A 20,874-nucleotide genomic window follows, 5' to 3' on the forward strand; every position below is an offset into this window, starting at 1 on the left:
CTCTGCTGTCCCTGCGGAGCTGGGGAGGGTGTCCCGTGGGTGGCGAGCTGAGCCTTGGGCATCAGTGCGTGTCAACCCGGGTGGGAGGCGTCCTCCTGGACAGAGCCAGGGCTGCAGCCTTCCTCTTTGAGTTGTCAACAGCTGAGCAGAACCGAGGGAGTAATGAATGTAATCATTTGTTTACAATGAGAGCCCATTTGTCAGGGTTTTCTTCCCGAGCTGGACAGCCTGGGGCTCACTGCTGCTTGCTGAAAGTTACGCACAGGACAGGCGTGTAATCGACACGTAAGGAGGGCACCTCGGGCGGGAACGTCCACGGCCCACTGCGGATACCCGGTACCCCCTGTACCGCACACCAGGCTCCAGGCCCTACCCCCGGGACACAGGGAGGAGCAGACCACCTCTCACAGGGCTCCGGACTCTACAGGAAGACCAGCTCCCACCTGGTGTGTCAGCCTCTAGAAGACACCATGAGGAAGTCAGGGAGTACTTCCTGGAGGAAGGGGTGCAGACCGAATTGAGGCTGAGCAGAAGTTAGCCAGCTGAGGAGCCAGGGAACAGTGATTCACGCCAAAGACCAGGCAGTGAGAGGCCGTGGGGATGGGAGGGAGTTCACAGTGGTCAGATCCAAAGCTGGGCCCCCTCGCAAGTGACTGTGCTTCTCTGAAATCCACTTAATGGGGATCACAGGTAGTGGTTACAAGCACAACTCCGGAGCCCCACTGCCGGGGTTCAAATCCCAGTTCTGGTATGTGTTTGCTGTGTGACCTTAGGCACATTACTTAACCACTCTGTGCTTCAGTGTCCCCATTGTGAAATGAGGACGACAGTAGTACCTTCCTCAGAGGGTTGCTGTGTGAATTCGAGGCCTCCGTTTCCGTTAAACACATACAGCAGCACCTGGTGCCAACTCAGTGCTCGGCAGGCTCTCGACAGTTTTCACTGCAGGTGCCTTTTCTGTGGATTCGAGATAGTGCATGGGAAGGGCCTGGCCTAGAGGTTCTACACATGCCCCAATTCCATTACTGTCATGGTTATCGTTCATCCAACGTCAGATCCAGGAAAAATGTCTTATCCCAGACGTCACAGGCAAATACTGCCCCGAGAGGCCTGGGCTTTCAAGGGCCTGTGAGCTCTGACCTCTGCAGGATGAGTCCTGGTTCCAGACAAGGTGGCACCCCTTTTCTGAGGGCCTCTTTGTGTTGGAGCTTGGGTGAGGAAGGGGGTTGAGGGGGCTTCCAGTCTCGTGCCCTGACCCTGAGGAACCCTGGCCACAGCTGGGAGACGGTCACTGTAGTGGGCTGAACGGGGGCCCACGAAAGCCACAGCCACAGCGAATCCCTGGAACCTGTGACCATGAGTTTATTTGAAAGAAGGATCTTTGCAGCTGTCGTTAACTGAAGGATCTTGAGATGAGCTCATGCTGGACCCTAAACCAATGACAAGCGTCCTGGTAAGGATCAGAAGAGGAGACGCAGACACACAGGAAAGAGGGCCCTGTGAGACGGAGCAGAGAGTGGGGTGATGGGGCCACAGCCCAGGAACACCTGCAACCGCTTGAAGCTGGAAGACACGAGCAAGGATCCTCCCTGAGAGACCAGAGGGAGGGCAGCCCTGCCAACGCCTTGGTTTTGGACCTCTGACCTCCAGACTGTGAGGGAACAAATTTCTGTTGTTTTAAGCCACCCGCCCCCCCCCCCCCGCCACCCGTTTGTGATACTTTTGTTACGGCAGCCCCCAGGAAGTGAGCACAGCTATGACGGGGGCGGTTATGTGACGTGGGCACATCCATGCCGGAAGCCAGTGCTCAGCTGATCACACCCTCCCCAGGGAAACAGAGTGTACTTCCTGGCCCTTGACATTGGCCAACAGGGCGGCCTGTTACTACCTCTTCTGGGACGGGAGGGTCCATGTTATTTGCTGCTGAGTGTTTTCACGGAGACCAGTCGGGATATAAAAGAGCGCTTTCCAAATAAAGCAAGCCATCACTGGGCAAATCAGCAACGTGTCTGCCCCTAGGACATGAGGGGAGGCATCTAGACTCAGCACCCAGCAGGCCAGATGCCTGCCCCGTGGGGATGCCTCAGGTGAGCCAGAGACAGAGTGATGTCACCATGAGTGAGAGGAGGGGCTGCGGTCCTCCTGCCCCTGGGGCTGTCCCCCAGAAGGACCATCCCCTAGTCCTCGTCTGTGGAGGTGAGGGCCACAGCCCTGGTTTCCAGTCCAGAGAGAAGCATCCTAGCAGAAGACACAGGCAAAGGGGGATTGGGGTTATAGCAATCGGCAGATGGGAAGATTTTCCAGAATTCTCCATGGGGCCCACTGCAATCTCTAGGGTCCTCACATGTGGAAGGAAGGGCAGAAAAACATACAGAATCGTGGAAGAATGGCCAGGGAGATGCTGTACCGCTGGCTTTGAAGAAGCAGGAGGGGCCACAAACCAAGCACCCCAGCACCTCTAGACACGGGGAAAGACAAGGACACGCGTCTCCCCCGGAGACTCCAGTTGCTTTCAGCCCGACGGGACCCGTGTTGGACTTCCGGCCTCCAGAGCTATAGCATGATCAACGTGTGTAGTTTAAGCCCCTCTGCCTGTTACCTGTTGTAGCGGCCACAGGAGGTTCATACACAGTTCACTGAGCGTCCAAACCTCTGGGATCCACCCCGGCCTGCTCCCCACCTGTCAGACACTTGGCATTGAGGCTTAGGAAAGCACCAACCTCCTGGGGTCTGAGAATTTAATGAGACGGTACATTAATTCCCTCGCCCGCCTCGTAGAAGGCACTTAACAACTATATTATCACTCTCACCCTAAGCATCACACTTGGCCGTGGAACTTCAGGTAAATCCCACAACGCAGCCTCAGCTGCCTTGGCTTCCTGCTCTTTACAGAGCAGCAAAAGCTGCTTCGGACACACGGGGGCCCCGAGGAGCTCAGGCCACACCAGCGGGCCTCGGTTACTGGGTCCAAGTCTTCCGTGCCCAAGGAACTTGCCGAGAAAGTTCATTTCTGTGGAACCAGGAGGTTGAACAATTGGGGATTGCTGATAGCTGACCCTTTCTTGTGCGCGAACTCAGTAACCGATTATGGGATGTGTGTGGTCACTGCCCTGGGCCCCTCGAGAAACCCTGAGAAAGGGGGCACAGGGAACTTCAACCCCCATCCAGGGCAGGCTGGGGCCGGCACGGACCCCGTCCTCACAGTCTGGCATCTGCGTGTGGCATCTGCGCGTGGGGCTGAGCTGAGGCAGTCCCCGGAGGAAAGCCCAGAGCGACTCCATGGGTCCAGGCCCTGTGGGTCCACTGGGAGGGAGGCGAGGGGCTAGGGCTCTGAATCAGGAGCTCCGGCTAAAGACAGCGTGACCAAAATGCATAGGCACCTCAGGGACCAGGGCTCTGCTCGCCGTCCGACAGCCGGGGTCTGGACCTGGGAGGACAGCTCAGTGTTGTGAAATGCACTCGGAATTTGGGGTCAGACAGTACCTGCTCCCAGGCAAAGCTCAGGCCAGCGTCTCTGGTCCCTTTTCCCCCGCAGACCCACTTGCCTCCAGGGTGTTTAGTCAGCTTCAGCTCTGGGCTGTTCTTGGGGTGAAATGAGGCCGTGCACACAGAGCTCTTAGCAAGGGGCTGGGCAGGCTTTTGCCATCCTTCTTGTACTTCTGTCCCAGGTCCGAGGGGTGAAAGGAGTCTTTCTGGCGAACCAAAAAGTCGACGGGAAGGTGGTGACGCTTATAACCTACAGCAAGGGCCGAGACTGGGATTACCTGAGGCCTCCCAGCACGGACATGAACGGGAAACCAACCAACTGCAAGCCTGTAAGTGCCCTGCTCACTGCATACACCTTCCCCGGGGTGGGCACTAGACGTTACCTCAGGACCCAGGGGTCAGAGATGGTGATGTCTGAGAAGGGCCATCTGGGAGACATGAACCACCTATTTCTCTGGGTGTGGTGGAGAGGGCCACATGGAACTCCTTGCTTTACAGAAGAGTTAACTGGAAGTCAGAGAGGGGAGTGTATCAGTCAGCTCCTGCCACAACAGTGCTGTGTAACAAGCCGCCCCAAACAGCAATCACTCTTCTCGAGATCTGTGAGAGGCTGGGCTCGTTCATGCACCTGGGGGTTGGTCGATTTAGGAAGGGATCTAGTATCCTCCTTCTGGGACCAGCCCATGCACATTCTCAGGCCACAGCAGAGGTGCAAGAGAGTGAGCAGAAACATTGCAAGAACACTGCAAGCCTGCTTGTGCATCTGTTAAGCCCTGTTGGCCAATGTCAAGGGCCAGGAAGTACACTCTGTGGAAGTGGGGGGCTGGATAAGTGAGGGGGAGCCAGGACACAGCCCAAATGTCATGAGCCCTAAGCCAGTCCAGCTATTCCAATGGTGCCTTTCGACATGAATATGAGTGTAGGCTGCCCCAGTGTCTTCACTGCCTTGGGGGTGGAGAGGGCTGGAATGCCCTTTTCTTCTTATTCAGTAAACTCCTACTGACACCTGAAAACCCTGTCTAGATGTCGCCTCCACTGAGAAGGCTTCACTGGGCACACTTACTTCTATTTCCCCCTGGCTTCAACCGGAAGCCCCTCACAGTCAAGGACCCCCACCCATTGCTGTGCCTCTGTAACTGAAAGAATAACAGTGCCTATTTCACGGGATAGTCATTCAACAAACACGTAAGGGGACCTACTATGTGCAAAGCACTGTTCTGGGTGTTGGGAATATATCAGCACACTAAACAGCAAACAATCCTGCCCTCCTGAGATCTGCCTGGATCTCTGCAGGGCCCCTGAAGATGGTAGGCACCCTGCCTGGACAGCCACTGACCACCCGCCGGGGCCGGGGTGGGGCTCTGTGCTCTCCGGGCAGAGCCTCGGCCTGGGCAGTGTCAGTCCCTCGCTCCCTGACCTCACCGACCAGGGGCCTGCGCTCGGCCGCTACGCAAGCCCCCCTCCCGCTAATCACGGGATAATAACACCTGTCAACCGCCGGGGAGCATTAATCACCTGCCCCTTGTAAAAGCCCTTCTGAGAAAAAAACTGCTGTGAAAGGGCTAATTTTTGTATCATCATCGACAAAGTTAAGCCATGTTAATCTGTCAGAGCAAGTTCTCGCTAAGAATAGATTCTTGTCTCCAATTATGCAGCTCAGCGAGGAGATAACCTTTCAAGATTTATGTCCCGGCCTTGAAATAATAAAAGTAGGGGTCAGCTGGTAAGTGCGTGGCTGCAGGCAGGCACGCAGAGAGCCCGACGAGCACAGTGGACAGAGGACAAGTATCGGGACACCCAGCTGGGCGCAAAAGCCAGAAATGATCGCAGCCTTGGCTCCGAGGCCCAGCACGCTGTGTGTGCAGACCTGGCAGCCGCGGGTGGGGGACGTGCCGGCTGGGCCAGCGTGGGCCTTCTCCTGGGTTTCTTCTCGGTGTCCACTCAGCCACGCAGCCTCCAACTGCACAGGGCAAGCTACACTTGAGGGTTTATTTCTCATCAGAAATGTGATTCCTGCTTATTGCCAAATACTTGGAAAAAGCAGAAATGTACAGAAAGGGGTATAAGTTACACCTGTAACCACGTCACCCAGAAGTAATGGTCCTCGGGCATTTTTCTGGTCCATCCTTCGGCTCACAGTCACGTTCAAAAGTCCTCTTTGGGATCCTGACACGTGTGTGATTTCTGAGTCTTCCATTTTTCTCTTAACTCTGGGTCGTGAAGGCTTTCCCGGGCCATTTGACCAGCTCTCTGGCTGGGGAGCTTTCCTCCCAGTGACAGGGAATAGATGAGTGTGGATCAGAACTGTTTTAGGATGAGAAATGGCCCTTGGAAGACGGTTTTGCATGTGTTGACATCTGGACTCAGAAGGAAAACCCATTCGTGTTGCTGCCCGTGGTAACGCTTCTCAGCTTCCGGGCTGAGCCGAGCAGTGGGGCGTCCGGCAGGGGCGGCTGGCGGTGTGGCCCTCCAGCCCTCCGGCAGTCTTTGCCACACGCCTCTGGAGAGCACCAGCCGGCCCCTGCGTGTAGAGGGGCCGAGAAGGGGGAGCCTTGGGACGGTGTGGGCCTCCCAGCTCGGTCCGCGTCACATCCACCCAAGCGCTGCAGGTACCCGGGCCACCCCACCAGGACGAGGCATTCAGCACCGACTCCCCGGGCGCCAGCCTGTCCTTGAGGTCTTCCCACCCTTGGCCTGGGTGTCCTCGGGGGACCCTGCCGTGTCTGACTGTACACCCCGAGAGCAGCCTGGCACACGATGCTTCCCATCCCGTCACGTGTGCAGGTACCCAGCGCCCTGGGGGTCGGCCTCTCCAGCCCTGCCTGGCCTTCCACGCCCTTTATCAGCTCAGCTCAGTGGGCTGGGCCTTGCGTCCGCTTGTCAGATACCAGCAGAGCACCCGCTACAGCTCCAGGACCGGTTGGAAGGCATCTGTGTGGCCCTCCACGGCGCCAAAGGGGACTGCAGCTCTGTCTGTGGGCCACTGCCGACCGCAGGGAACCCTGAGGAGTGTTCCACTTCTAGCTCCAACAGGCGACCAGCAGTCAGGACAGAGCGGCAGTGGGCTGGGGAGCGGGAGGGGCAGCCAGGTTCTATGAGCCACGGCCTCGGACTTCCTCTGTTCACTGCATGCAGAGACAGGGATATTGTGTGCACAGCGCATCAGGGAATGTGGAAAAGGCTGGTTGCGGCCTGGGGAGACCAGCCCAGAAGCTTGGCTACTCCAGGCCCCGCCTGGCCCCCCGGGACCTCTGGGGCACCAGAGCGGGGCCATGCCTGGGCCGGACCTTCTCAGCCCGGGAGCGTGCCAGTGGGACACAGGAGGGCGGGCCACGTCCCTGCCGAGGGTCCTGTTCCTCCTGCCGTAGAGCTTCCTTCTGCAGGTAGAGACTGGCCCTGCTCAGAGAGGTCATGGGCACCCCTCCCCCTGGACACGCCCTCCCCGTTACTGCCTGGTGGTTGGATGGGCGAGGGGGCCGAAGGGTGTCACCACAGGTATTAGGTCACCAGCCTGCTTGTCAGCTGTAAGAGACCAAGAGAAATCCAGAAGAGGGGGCAGCTTAACCTTCCACAGGGGGTCAAGTTTGTCCCGTTCGATCCAGGTGTTCCTGGATGGGGACTCTCCTCCGCGGTGATTCCGTGACCAGGCTCCCCCCGCCACGGGGCCCTGCCATCTTCAGCCTGGGGCTCCCGGCTGCCCCGGGGAGGGTCTCTAGCCCAACCAAGTCTGCTTCAGAAGGGGCCTCTTTCAGCTCATTTGCCACCTCTTATTTTGTTTGTTTTTGGTAGCTTGACTAAGGTACCAATCACATCCCATACAATTCACCCATTTAAGTGTGCAATTCAGTGGTTTCTAGTATCTTCACGAGCTGTGCAACCACCACCGTAGTCCATTTTAGACCATTTTCATCCCCTCAGAAGGAAACCCTGTACCCTTTAGTCACTACCCCCCATCTCCCATCCCACCCCCTGCCCTGAGCAACCACGAATCCACTTTCTGTCTCTATAGATTTCCCTCACTGGACATTTCCTGTCAGTGGAACCATACAGTATGTGATGCAACAAATACATTTTTTTAAAACTCTGGTGCAGACAAATAGAGCCCATCCCCCACTGGATCGGGCCCTGGTGGCGTCTGACCCAGACCCATATACAACGTACTGATCGGTTCCGTTTTTAACTTCAGATAATCTGTGTAAAACATACTCAGTTCACGGACCAGAAGCAAGTGTGAAAGAAACATAAACTGTAGAGAAAAAACGTCTCTCGGTTGGATTTCGGTAGACAGTAGAATACAGCAATGACAGTGGAGCTCTGCAATGACCCGGGAGGTGTGGGCGACAGGCAGCCCCGGCTAATGGCTGGCGGGTCACTGCCCGGTGCCGTGTCCGGTGGCCTGGAGGGAGCTGTGCGGAGACCTTGGGCCTTGTCCCGTGCCCTTGTGGTCTGTTGTGGATGTGACAGAGGGATTGTGGCCTTGAGTCACCGAGGCCAGGGGAGAGGAGACTCGGGAAGGTCAGTCCAGAGGACACATCATTCTCAGCTCGTCTGTTCCCCCAGGATCCCCCAGCCCCAGCCAGGGGAGCGGGCTGTGGCCTCTGCCATCTCAACAGAGGGTGGGGCTGCAGGCAGCTGGGGTGGAGACAGATGAGGGGTGTGGCAGCACCGGGCAGGAAACAGCTGGTGCTTCCTCGTTCTGGGGGCTGCTGGCCCAGTTTGCCTGGAAGTACCAGACCAGCCACGGCGCTCAGAGCATGGACTTTGGAACCAGGCAGCCTCAGCTGTGGTCCCAGCCCCACCACTGCCCTGGCAAGTTGCTTAAATGCACTCTGCCTCAGTTTCCCCATCAACGCAGAAGGAATGATAGTACAGATGTTGAGAGCGTTCAGTGACGCACGCCTTGTAAAGTACTGGTGCCGGCCCAGAGGCAGCGGAACAGCAACGTGAGTTGCCATCGGATGTCTTATTACAACCAGTGTCTCTGCCCCTCCAGCCAGGGCACCAGCTGGGGCTGCGTCAGGGTTGCACTGATGCTCGTGAGTAAACTGGGCTCTAGCGTGCCCACCTTACTCCCTGCCTCTCCCATAGGGCACAGGGCTTACGGGGTGTCCCGCAGCTGTTGCCCGATGCCCAGGCTACCGTGGTCACCTAAGAGGCCCCCAGTAAATGTTCTGGGCGGATGAATGAATGAATGAATGAACGTGGGCATGGACCGTACAGTCTCCCTCCCGGAGTCCCGTTCTGCAGCCCAGCTCCGCACTCAGGAGCCACGTTGGGGAGCCCACCCTCCAGCACCCAGGCTGGGAGAACCCTCCACTGGAGAAGCCCACCTGGCCGCCAGCCTCCAAGCCTCCTTCTGCCCTCCCCGACCCCTCTGAAGCACTCCTGGCCCTACCTTCACAGCCAAAAGCCACAGGGGTGGATTCAGCCTTAGCCTTACCTTTTCTCAGGTCACTTCTCCCTCCCAAGTGCTGACCGTGGCTCCCTCTCTCCCCCCCGCAGCCGGACTGCCACCTGCACCTGCATCTGCGCTGGGCCGACAACCCCTACGTGTCAGGCACTGTGCACACCAAGGACACCGCCCCCGGCCTCATCATGGGCGCAGGTAAGAGGTTGCCATTACAGTCAGGAGCCATCACTGCCTGCAGGACGCTCCAGTTTCAAGGGTAGAACTTGATGGTCCACGGGCCTGGGGCCATGGTGTATCCACTGCGGGCAGTGGCACAGTACCTCCAGGAAGCCAGCTCACCTGGCACATCACCCTGAGGGGAGATTGCATAGCCCAGAGTGGGCACCTGATACGTGTTGACTAATGAAAGGTGGATGGATGATGGATGGAAGGATGGATGGATGGATGGATGGAAGGATGGTTGGATGGAAGGATGGTTGGATGGAAGGATGGATGGATGGATGGAAGGAAGGAAGGATGGATGGAAGGATGGATGGATGGAAGGATGGATGGATGGAAGGAAGAAAGGATGGATGGTTGGAAGAATGGATGGAAGGATGGATGGATGGATGGAAGGATGGAAGGATGGAAGGATGGATGGATAGATGGAAGGATGGATGGATGGATGGAAGGATGGATGGATGGATGGAAGGATGGATGGATGGATGGATGGAAGGATGGTTGGATGGAAGGATGGATGGATGGAAGGATGGATGGATGGAAGGATGGAAGGATGGATGGATGGAAGGATGGTTGGATGGAAGGATGGATGGATGGATGGAAGGAAGGATGGATGGATGGAAGGATGGATGGATGGAAGGAAGGAAGGATGGATGGATGGAAGGATGGATGGATGGATGGATGGATGGAAGGATGGATGGATGGATGGAAGGATGGATGGATGGATGGATGGATGGAAGGATGGATGGATGGATGGATTGAAGGATGGATGGATGGAAGGAAGGATGGATGGATGGATGGATGGATGGGTAGATGGATGGGTGGGAGGATGGGTGAAAGGAAAATTGGATAGTTGAAAGAATGGATAGTCAGATGGCCCAATGGAAGAATGGATAACAAAATGGCGAATGAATACATAGAAGGATGGATGGGTGGGTGGATGGATAGATGGACGGGAGGACAATTTGCATCATGGTTGACTTTTATTGGTCCCTAAAAAAGGTTCTAGTTTAGTGGGGAGAGAGAGACACATATACAAATAACATAAGGGGGAAAAAAAGAAGTATACATTGTGATTGTGTCTGTCTACCCCATTAAACTAGAACCTTCTTCAGGTATCACTAAATGTATGCTGATCTAAGAAAACTCTAAAATAAGGTTTATGTGAGTTAGAAGAATCATTCCAAATAAAATCACATGTTTTACAAGTCCATTGCCAGGTAGCGGCTGGCGTCTGGTTTTCCTTTTACCCATCAGCGTGGGCATAGCCTCACCAGCTCTCAGCAGCTAAGGCCGGGGAAGTGTCCCTGATGCCATGGAGACAAAGGCAGGGAGGACAGGACCGTGTCCGTCGTGTCCACAGTCGCTACGGTGGCCCTTTCTCCCCGGCCAGGCCCTGAACTCTTCTAATCACCATGACAACCCTGAGAGGTCAGTACCCCTACTTTGTGGAGCCCAAGGAGAGGGAAGACTTGCCTGCAACTTGCAAGGTGCCAACAGGAAGCTTGAGACCCACCCCAGGCTCCTCAGGGAAGGGCAGCCCCAGCCCCAGGAGGGGCTGCTGTGCCCCTTGAACCTGCAGTAGGCAAGGCTCTGGGGCGGGCCCATCAGGCCCGCCACTCATCCGGGCTGTGGAACGGCCAGGCTGAGGCTCTGGACAGCCAGGGTGCAGATGGGGCGAGTGGCAGTCGGAGAGACAGTGTCTCTGCCCATCGCACGGGGGGGACCACCAAGGCCTGGGCCGGGGCTCACAGCTTCCTGAATCAGGGGCTCCCTCCCTCTGTCTACTCCAGCACCATCTGCGACCCGGAGGATTTGCGCCCCAGACCCTGAGCTGGATGACGCATCTGCACTTTCAGCAGACGTATCCCAGCACTGAGGCCCGGGCCTGGCTGTGTGTGAGAGAGTGAATGAATGAATGAATGAATGAGTGAATGAATAAATGAGTGGCCATGCTGAGATGGCAGGAATGGCCTTCCAGGCAGAGGTGGGAACGTGTTTTTCAGAACGAGCGAATCAGAGCCCATGAAGGGGCTGGGAGGTGAGATCCCCTGTCCGCTCTGTGAGTCTCTGATGGCGGGAGACCTTGGCTATCCGAGGGGCGTCTCCCGTTATCCTGGAGAGGGTGGCTTTCCAGTAGGGGAGCGAGCGACACAACCAGACAGAGAGGACTGCAAGTAAAGCCTTTCATCTTCTGAGCGTCTTCTGTTCATCTACGGCCCCGGGGTCTTCGTCAATGACTGCGATTGGGGCGGGGTCTGCCCGCTTCAATGACAGACGTGCGTCAATCAGTGAAAAATCACTCATCAGCCTCGATTTCAGTGCAGCTCATGGGGCTCCAGGTCCCATGCAGGGACGGGCTGGGTCGCCCATGTCGGGCACCCCCTGTCTTGTGGACTCTGATCCCTGGACCTGAAGGCGATGGTGTGTGTTTTTTTTTAACATCTTTATTGGAGTATAATTGCTTTACAATGGTGTGTTAGTTTCTACTTTATAACAAAGTGAATCAGCTATACATATACATATATCCCCTCCCTCTTGCGTCTCCCTCCCACTCTCCCTATCCTACCTGGCATGGACATATATACACTACCAAATGTAAAATAGATAGCTGGTGGGAAGCGGCCGCATAGCACAGGGAGATGAGCTCAATGGTGTATTTAAAATGCATGTTCGTGATGGGTTGAAACCCCAAATTCTTGACCAAAGTACAAAAGGCGGAATTTCAAATGTTTCCACCACTCAAAGGCCTTGAAAGCTCTGGACGACCATTCCAGCCCCCCAGGGATGCTGTGAGGATCTGCAGGAGGTTCACTTCATTGTCTGCGAGTCACACGGAGAGCGGGGAGCGGAGGGGGCGACCTGGCAGCCTCCCTCCCTCTCACTGTCCCCCCAGGGGCAGGATGCTACATTTATATTTCATTCTGCTGCTTTTTCATCCCGCCCTGGCTCTCCTGAGATGGATCCCTCCGTGCAATGTGGGCCAACTGAGGTATAAACGTTTTACATCCTCCGCTCCAGCCCTGAGCGTCTGCTGGGAACAGAGGGGAAGGTGGAATGAGCTGGGCTCCCTCGGGCACCACTGCGGCCACCGAGCGGGGACCAGTTTCCCACTGGCGGTCCCCACAGCGGGCTGGACGACGTGGCAGGAGCAGTGGGGCCACGTGACGGCCTGTGCCTGGCTCAGCTTCCCGAGGCAGCCATGGGCGATGGCGCCTGTTTCCAGGGAGTCTCTCTCCTGATCTCCCCGCCATCCATCCCTCATTCCGCCCTGAGGCAGGCAGGTGGGAGTTACGAGCCCCAGGTTCTGCCACCTCCAGCTGCGGGGCCTTGGGCATTTACTGGACCCTCTGAGCCTCAGCTTCCTCACCTGCAAAACAGAGGATGAAACTCCATCGTAAGGCTGATCTGGGGATCAGGTAGAAAGCATCAACACCAGGTGTGTTCTACAGGTGGCCCTGTCATTTGAACAGTGGCTGGACACCGCTGCCCTTCTACTGGGGACCTGCCCTCCGGTTCAGTGGACAGAGGCCAGACCCACAGATGGATGTAGAAAATGGAGCCATGAATCCAATGAGAAAGGGAAACGGATGGTTCAAGAAGCAAAGACCAGGGCTTCCCTGGTGGCGCAGTGGTTGGGAGTCCGCCTGCCGATGCAGGGGACGCGGGTTCGTGCCCCGGTCCGGGAGGATCCCACATGCCGCGGAGCGGCTGGGCCCGTGAGCCGTGGCCGCTGAGCCTGCGCGTCCGGAGCCTGTGCTCCGCAACGGGAGGGGCCACAGCAGTGAGAGGCCCGCGTACCGCAAAAAAAAAAAAAGACCGGAACTCGAGCTTCTAACTGCCAGGGTCTAGAAACAGCCATAGTGAACCCAGAAATAAACCCAACGGGCCGAGAGTGCCAGCTGGAATGTTCTTCCTGACTGGGCGTGTCAAGGGGATGCGTCCTGCAGAGGTAGCAAATCGCAGACGGATGGCTGAGACAGAGGGCGCCGGGCCCAATTCTGACTTGGGCCTTTCCAAGCTCTTGCCCTGGGGCTCTACACCTCCCTGAGCCTCAGTTTCTTCATCTGTGAAGTGAGGGTAATAATCTCGGACTTGGGGGCACTGAAAGGTCTGATGCAGGTGGAAGGCCCTCCCTGCCCCACTGCCCTGCGCCCATCCTGGGCCACCGCGCAGCACATGCTGCTTCCGGCTCCTTGTCAGGACCACACAGAGCACAGGCTGCAAACGCTTCCCAGACCCCGGCTCTGACAGTCACGTGACTGAAAAAACCTTGAGGGGCCGGGAAGGGATGCTCAGAGCACCCCCTCCCGCTCTGTGCCAGGATGACCCCCGGGGCTCCCGGGAGGAGCCCAGCCTGCCGGCCCTCCTGCAGAGTCCCTTCCTCTGTGACTCAGCCAGTCGGGGACCCGTCAATCCCATCAATCAACCTCATCGATCCCAGATGAGAGGCCGAGGGCCGGGAGGAGGTCAGGAGCCGACCCGAGGCCCATCAGCCAGGTGGGGTCACCCGGGGCCCTAGAAGCCGGGGACTTGGCAGCACCCGGAGGACCAGAGGGGCGGTCCCCTTACTCCTGCTCCAGCTGCCGCAGGGCTTGCTCTGCCACGGTGGGGGCCACGGTGAGGGGTCCTGGGGTGGGTCTTGTGCTGTCGCTTTGCTCTGTTCTGGCCCTGAGGCCTGAGCCACTCCGCAACCTGAAGACCGAGGAAGCAGGGAGAGGAAATGCAGTAAGTGAGCGCTTACTGTATACCAGGCCCTGAGAGCACAGAAGCGGAGTGGAGGGGTCGGGGGGTTGGGGGAGGAGGCCCAAGGAGACCCCAGAACAGCCCGGAGGGGACGTAGAGGGAGGCCTTTCTTAGTCGCATCCCCAGGCCTCAGTTTCCCCTCCGTAAAGTGAGGGCACCAGCTCCCGTGTTCCTGCTGAGCCTCTCACTCTGGTGGCCTGTGGATGCGTTCTGTGAATTTCCCCTTAATTTCCCCCGGTGCCTGTTAGGTGACCGGCAGCCTGACAGCCTTGGTAGACAGAACAAGGAAAACAGATTGCGTCACTTAAAAGACAGACATCACACCCCTGGAATCATGGACTATAAATTTGCCTGGGAAGTAGAGCTGACGCCGCATCCTTTGCCGCACGGCTTCTGTATTTGACGCGCGGGTCCTGGCGTCTCTGCTGGCATCTGGAAGGATGGGGAGATAAAGGGCTCGCCTTCCTTCCTCTGCCCACGCCCAGCTGTTGCGTTCATTCACTCATCTCCCTCTTTTCATTCAGCAGCCTTTCCTCAGCACCTTTAGGTGGCCAGGCGGGTAGAAGGGAACCCAGCTCAGTACCTGGCCCTCTGCCCCACCTCCCCTGACTGACCTCCCCTCCCACCTCCATGCCGTCGCCAAGGCCGGTCCCTCTGCCTGGCACACCTGCCCCTTTCCCTTGGCCGGTGGCATTTGTCTTTTGAGGCACAGAGCAGAGGTCACTTCCTGCGGGAATCTCTCCTTGATTCCCCTCCTGCACGGGTCCATTAGCTTTCCCTTCTCTGCTTTCACAGTTCCCTGGGCTCGCAGCATCCTGGCTCTGTGCACGGTTGCAGGGCATCCTTCTTCCCCGGCTAGGTTGAGAGCTCCCTGGGAGCAGGCACATGGTTACTCAGCTTGGATTCCTCACAGCTCAGCACGAGGCTGGGCAGAGAGCAGCCACTCAGCAAATGCTGATGAATGTGCAGCAGTGGGTGAGTGGGTGGAATTGATGAAAAAGAGATAGATGTGTGGATGGAGGGGTGGCGGATGGACCGATGGATGGATGATAAATTAATGAAGGATGGATGGAGGGATGGCAGATGGACCGATAGATGGACGATAAATTAATGAAGGATGGATGGAGGGATGGCGGATGGACCGATGGATGGACGATAAATTAATGAAGGATGGATGGAGGGATGGCGGATGGACCGATGGATGGACGATAAATTAATGAAGGATGGATGGAGGGATGGCGGATGGACCGATGGATGGACGATAAATTAACGAAGGATGGATGGAGGGATGGCGGATGGACCGATGGATGGATGATAAATTAATGAAGGATGGATGGAGGGATGGCGGATGGATGGATGGATGGACGATAAATTAATGAAGGGTGGATGGAGGGATGGCGGATGGACCGATGGATGGACGATAAATTAATGAAGGGTGGATGGAGGGATGGCGGATGGACCGATGGATGGACAGTAAATTAATGAAGGGTGGATGGAGGGATGGCGGATGGATGGATGGATGATAAATTAATGAAGGATGGATGGAGGGATGGTGGATGGACCGATGGATGGACGATAAATTAATGAAGGGTGGATGGAGGGATGGCAGATGGACTGATGGATGGACGATAAATTAATGAAGGATGGATGGATGGACGATAAATTAATGAAGGGTGGATGGAGGGATGGCGGATGGACTGATGGATGGACGATAAATTAATGAAGGATGGATGGATGGACGGATGGATGGATGGATGGATGGAAGATTTGGGGGTTGGTTGGACCTCAAAAAAAGGGCAGGTACGCAATCCCTCTGCCACTCTCCTTGGACTCACTTTGCCTCATCTATTTGAGGATAATCCGTCTCCTCTGGGATTTTCCAGTGACATGTAAACCTGGCTCTGGAAGAGAGACTCCTGACAGCACCACATGAATAAGTCTCCAAAGTGCAAGTGGTGCACACGTTGCCCAGGTCAGGGGCTCCAGGAGAGAGTCCAGAATGGCTTCAGTGTTCTCATAACAGGTCCCCTTCATCCCGGAAGCTCAGGCCCCTGGTCCCTGCCACCATCATGTGGTCACAGCGGAAGCCTGCCCAGTCTGACCCATCAGAAAATCCCATTGTCCAAGGCCCTTCCCAGGAGGCCGTTTAGGGGCATCCAGCCCATCTCAGAGGCCACCGAGACTGTCCCGCAGCTGCGTCTTCTAGGTGGCCATCTGCAGGGGTCCGCTTAGGCTCGGTTTCCTATCTGTCAGCTGGAATCACCTTGGATGCTAAGTGGGGATTCTTCCCCCTCCGGCAGCAGCCCCAGGATTAAGTGCCAACCCCTCAGAGTGGCCTTCAAGGCTGGTGACCCACCTGCCAGGCTGGTATGGGTGAGCCAGGACCCAGGAGGATCCTCCTGGCTGCCCAGCTGGCTGGGTGCCCACCTCACCATCCTCCCAAACCTCCCCTCAGCAGATATTTAATGAGCCCCTACTTTGTGCTGACGCTGCCTCCCACCTGGACTGCCCCAGACTGCCCTGGACCTGCCTCTGGCCTCCCCCGCACCCGGCCCCCAGGGGGCCTCCAGACGCAGGCCCAGCCATGTCTTGCCGCAGTTCCCGTCAGGGGCTGCTGTGTCCCCACACTGCCCACCTGGCCAGCATCCTCTCTAGCCTCCCCCCGACCCCCACTCCGTGCTTTTTCTTCCTGAATCACACTCGTCACCGTGGGTCCCCCTGAAGCCCCCAAGCTCTGCCTGCACCTGGGCTCAGCTGGAGCTGCCTGAGGCTGGATTTCTCTGGGCAAAGTTAATCTTTTATTGCTCAGACTAGGACCCGTAGTGGTGACAGCAGGCCCGTCACTATACAAGGAGGGCAGAGAGGGGCATCCGCCGGTGGCTTTGGTGCTGGGAGGTGTAGACCCAGAGCACATAAGGCACCAACCTTGTGTGGGGACCTGGCTGCACTCAGACCTTGGTAAGGGGGAGAGTGGCCGGTCCTAAGAGCAACCCTGCCACTTTGCTTCCGGACCAGGTAACCTGGGCTCCCAGCTTGTGGAATATAAAGAAGAAATGTACATCACCTCAGACTGTGGGCACACCTGGAGGCAGGTAAGGTGGCAGGGAGGGGCCCGGAGCCCACCATGCTCACTCCGCCGAGGCTCCTGGGAGAGTCTGTTCTCTCATCCCCTCCCTCCCAGAGGAGTTCTGAGGAACGCTTCTTCATCTTCCCTGGCCTGAGGGGCTGCACACGGCTCCCTTTAGCAGATGTTACATCACCATCTGTGAAAAGAGAGCCCAGGCCAGGCTGCCCACACCGCTGCTGTTCTTTCAGCAGCCACTGCTGGAGAATTCCAGACCTGACGCATCTTCCCACGGTCAGACAGGTTACCGTGAACATCGAAGCAATGGGGATCGATGCCTGGGACGGGCTGGGGGTGCTTTCCGGCAGGAAGCCCCACGGGAACTCAGAAGGTTGGCTGAGCCCAAAGGCCAGGAAGTGGGGGCCCCGAGGACACCCCCCGGGTTCCTGGCAGGGGCAGCTGCTGAGTGGATGGCACAGACTTGGGAGAGAAAGTGGGGAGGAGCAGGTTTTGGGGGGCCACGGCGAGTCTGGGTTGGGCCTCCTGGGACACATCCATGAGATGATGATTTGACGCTCAGTGTAGCCCGAGAAAAGGAAAAGCAGGAAAGGGAGAAGAAACAGGAGAAAGCAGTTATGCAGGGAACGGCCCCCAGCACTGGGGGTCGCACTGTGAGGACCCCTCCCTGCTGCGCCCACATGCGGCTCAAATTCTCAGACTGGAGGGCGGGATGCTGCCGGCCAGTGGGCGTCACGCAGAGCAGGGCGGGTGGGGAGCAAAGGCTGATGGTCCGGCGCCCTGTGCAGTCAGGCAGCCCAGGAGCCGAACCCACGCGCTCCGCCCCAGGAGAGGCCCCGTCGCCCTCTACCCTTGCTATTTCTTTCCAGCAAAAAAAAAGGCCTCATCTGGTCTGCCAGCTTCAGTGACAGTTTCTACTTTAACTGCTTAAGAAAATGCACTAAATTTTTGTGTGCATCTCCTCTTTCGGTGGATGTAAGAAGCTCTGTTTTCAGGTCAATTTTTTGCACCCCTGAGTATCCCACTTAGAGCCCCCTGCCCAGGTACCACACTGAACAACTATGTTAACCCCCGAAGTGTGAAGCTCACCTGTACCCTGGGTTTAAAGCCCTGGCGTTTTTTAATAATATGCAAGGAACAAGGAATTTTGAAAAGGGCAAAAGAGATCTATTGTGTTATCATAGTCCTATTTCACTAAAACTAGTGAAACATGTCTAAACTTTCTTAAAGGTCACCACCTGTCCACTGATTAGAGAAACCGCCCCCCTGCTTCTGGCTTGTTAGACTTTACAGACCAGGTGAAACAGAAGAGAAAGGTATTCACGGTGGCCACTTTTGTCAAGCAATTTGCTTAGGCTTCAAACTTGGGAACTTGTCAGAATTAAATGGGAGAATGTCTGTTCAAGACTGAGCTGAGGTACCCATTTCTTCCCCAGTGATGGGGGAGGGGTGGGGGAATGGGGGGGCTCGGGTGCTTGGCAGGGGAGAGGGGGGTGCCCGTGTGTGCGTGTGCGTGTCAGGGGGAGGGCGATTACTGGTGGGGGGCAGTAGGCAGAGGCCAGGGTGGGACAAAGGCACGAAGGCCAGACGACCAGGTGAGCTCAGGCCGGTTTGTCAAGGATGCGATGAGCTGTCTCTACAGGAAAACTCTTAGAATGTGAATTACAAATAACACTGTGCGTGATGCCTAAGGGACGTATCATTTTATTTTATTTTATTTATTTTTTGGGGGGAGGATGTATCATTTTAAAAACATGACTTCCCTGGAATGATCAAAACATAGAACACATTTAAGGAGCCCCCTCAGAACTCAGGGTGTGGGAGAGAAAGGATTGGGGGACCCCTGCCTAGGCGATGGTCAAGGCACAGAAAACCATAGCAAAGGATGTGCAAAGACCCTGTGGTCCAGTGGTGGGTGTGGAGCCCCCTTGTTTCTGAGTCCCAAGCTAACGAGAGTGGAGTTGCCCATGGGGGTCCCCTGGGATGGCTGGGAGGCACCCCATCTCCTCAGTGGATGGACAGGACAAACGCCCCCCTGCCTGTCCTTGCGGGAGGAGGGTGCAAAGCATGTGGGGTCTGAGCACAAGTGAAGGTTGTGCCCACGTTCGGGGCCACGCCCCGGAGCTAAATCCTGCTTGGGAGCAATCCCAGGACCCACTTCCGGCTTACCGTTCATTTGTACCACCCCTGCAGATCTCCCCAGGAAGGGAAGCGGGTTAGGCCCCCGGTGGAGTGGGGAGGAGGGCTCCCACCGGGCGGGTGGGCAGAGGCCTCTGCAAGTTCAAAGGCAGAGACGGATGTGCTTGCGGCATGCCATGTGCCTCTAGGACCACGTCGCGGGACCCAGCGTGGTTTCCACCACCCTGCCCGGCAGCCCGGAGGTCCCAGGAGGGATTCTAGCTTCTCCTTGAATAATCCCCGGGACAGAGAGCTCACTGTTTCCTGGAGGAGAAGACTGTCTCCTTGCTTCACCTCCCCCGCCCCCCTCAGCGTCCCTCCCCCAGGAAGCTTCTAAAAGGGGAATCTGTTCCCCTCACTCCCCAAGTAAACCTCGGTGTCCCCCACCATCTACGGGAGGGTAGACCATCGGCTGACCCACGCCAGCCCACCCACGGGCCGCTCCATCTGCCCGCAGTTCCAGCCCCAGCAAACAGCTCGTGCCCCCCTCCACTTGGCCACACTGCTGTCTGTAACCTCCTCTGCACACACTGTTTCCCCGCCCGTAATGCCCTTGCCCCGCCCAATGCGCTGTGACACCCCCGCCCCCACCCCCGGGGTGCCCACCGGCTCAGGTCTCGAGTTGAACTGGAGCACATCATTCACCCCCAGAACACGGGCTGGGAGCCCTGTACTGTGGCAGAACCTGGGCTGGGCAGAGAGGGTGGGTTCGATGGGCTGCTTGTTGGTATCCGAGTGGGCGAGTCACTGGGTGGAGGTGGTCTGTCTCCTTGCGGGGGGCGGGCGGGGGGCGGGTGTTTCCCTGGGCTATGAATTTCTGGGGCGTTAAGCTTTCATTTCTACCTCTGGATCCCAGGACCCAGACAGAGGACATGAAACACTGGGTGTGTCTGACGGGTGGAGAGACGGGGAGGGGAATTGTGCAAAGTTCTTCCCCACGGTACCTAAATCCACACGACGTCTCCTCCCTCATCCAGGAGGTGCTATCTGAGATAACGTAGCCGCAGGCAGCACACTTATCCAGAGTGCCACCCAGAGCACCTGCCAGAGCTTAGGACACCCAGGCCCGGGGACTCCTCTGACCCCGGCAGGCGCGGCCATGGAATCTGCGGGGAGGGAGATGCAGGGGTGGATCCGGGAGGCCCCAAGCTAGTGCTCTGGGTCCTCACCCCACCCTGCGACCTCGTCACTCTCAGGACACAGATCCTCCTCCGGCTGAAAATGTCCTGCTCGTGGCGACAGCAGCTCCTGGTGGATGCGGCCCACGGTCCATCAGAGACCTGGGGTCTCTACCCTAGCGCTGCCAGTTGCTAGCTATGTGGCCGCAGGCAAGTCGCTGTGTGTCTCTGAGCCTCTGGTCTCTCTTTGGAAAATGGGGAGGTGACCTCTGAGCGTGGTTGCTATTAAACAAGGCTCTGTACGCACAGCAGAGGCCCCCGTGCCAGTCACCCAGTTCTCCCCTCCCCCGCATCAGACATGTTTAAGGGCACAGTTCACAGGTATCCAGGTCTCTTCCACCATTCTTCGTAAGGGACCTCTCCTCTTTAGTCAAGCCAGAAGGGTTTCCTAGAGAATTCCTGTGACCAGCGGGAAAGCCAGCAAGATGATGAGAAGGTGGAAATACCTGGGGAAGAGCTTTGCAGGCAGGGCACAGCATGTGCAAAGGGCCTGAGACGTGTTCAGGGAAAGGAGGCCAGGGTGACTGGTATACGGGAGGTGGGAGAGCGTGGGCAGGGGCCTCTCATACAGAGCC

At 57.1% G+C, this 20,874-nt stretch overlaps 1 protein-coding gene across 1 annotated transcript in view; it reads left to right on the forward strand.

The window, feature by feature from the left end:
• SORCS2 (sortilin related VPS10 domain containing receptor 2) overlaps nucleotides 1-20,874 on the forward strand; it is a 468,073-nt gene that overhangs the window by 410,983 nt on the left and 36,216 nt on the right. Inside the window, exons 10-12 of the mRNA XM_049709229.1 lie at nucleotides 3,669-3,815; nucleotides 8,989-9,091; nucleotides 16,877-16,953. Of these exons, the coding sequence (XP_049565186.1) occupies nucleotides 3,669-3,815; nucleotides 8,989-9,091; nucleotides 16,877-16,953 (327 nt within the window). The remainder of the gene's footprint in view (nucleotides 1-3,668; nucleotides 3,816-8,988; nucleotides 9,092-16,876; nucleotides 16,954-20,874) is intronic.

The sequence above is a fragment of the Orcinus orca genome, chromosome 4 (assembly GCF_937001465.1).
Source record: "Orcinus orca chromosome 4, mOrcOrc1.1, whole genome shotgun sequence".
Taxonomy (NCBI): Eukaryota; Metazoa; Chordata; class Mammalia; order Artiodactyla; family Delphinidae; genus Orcinus; species Orcinus orca.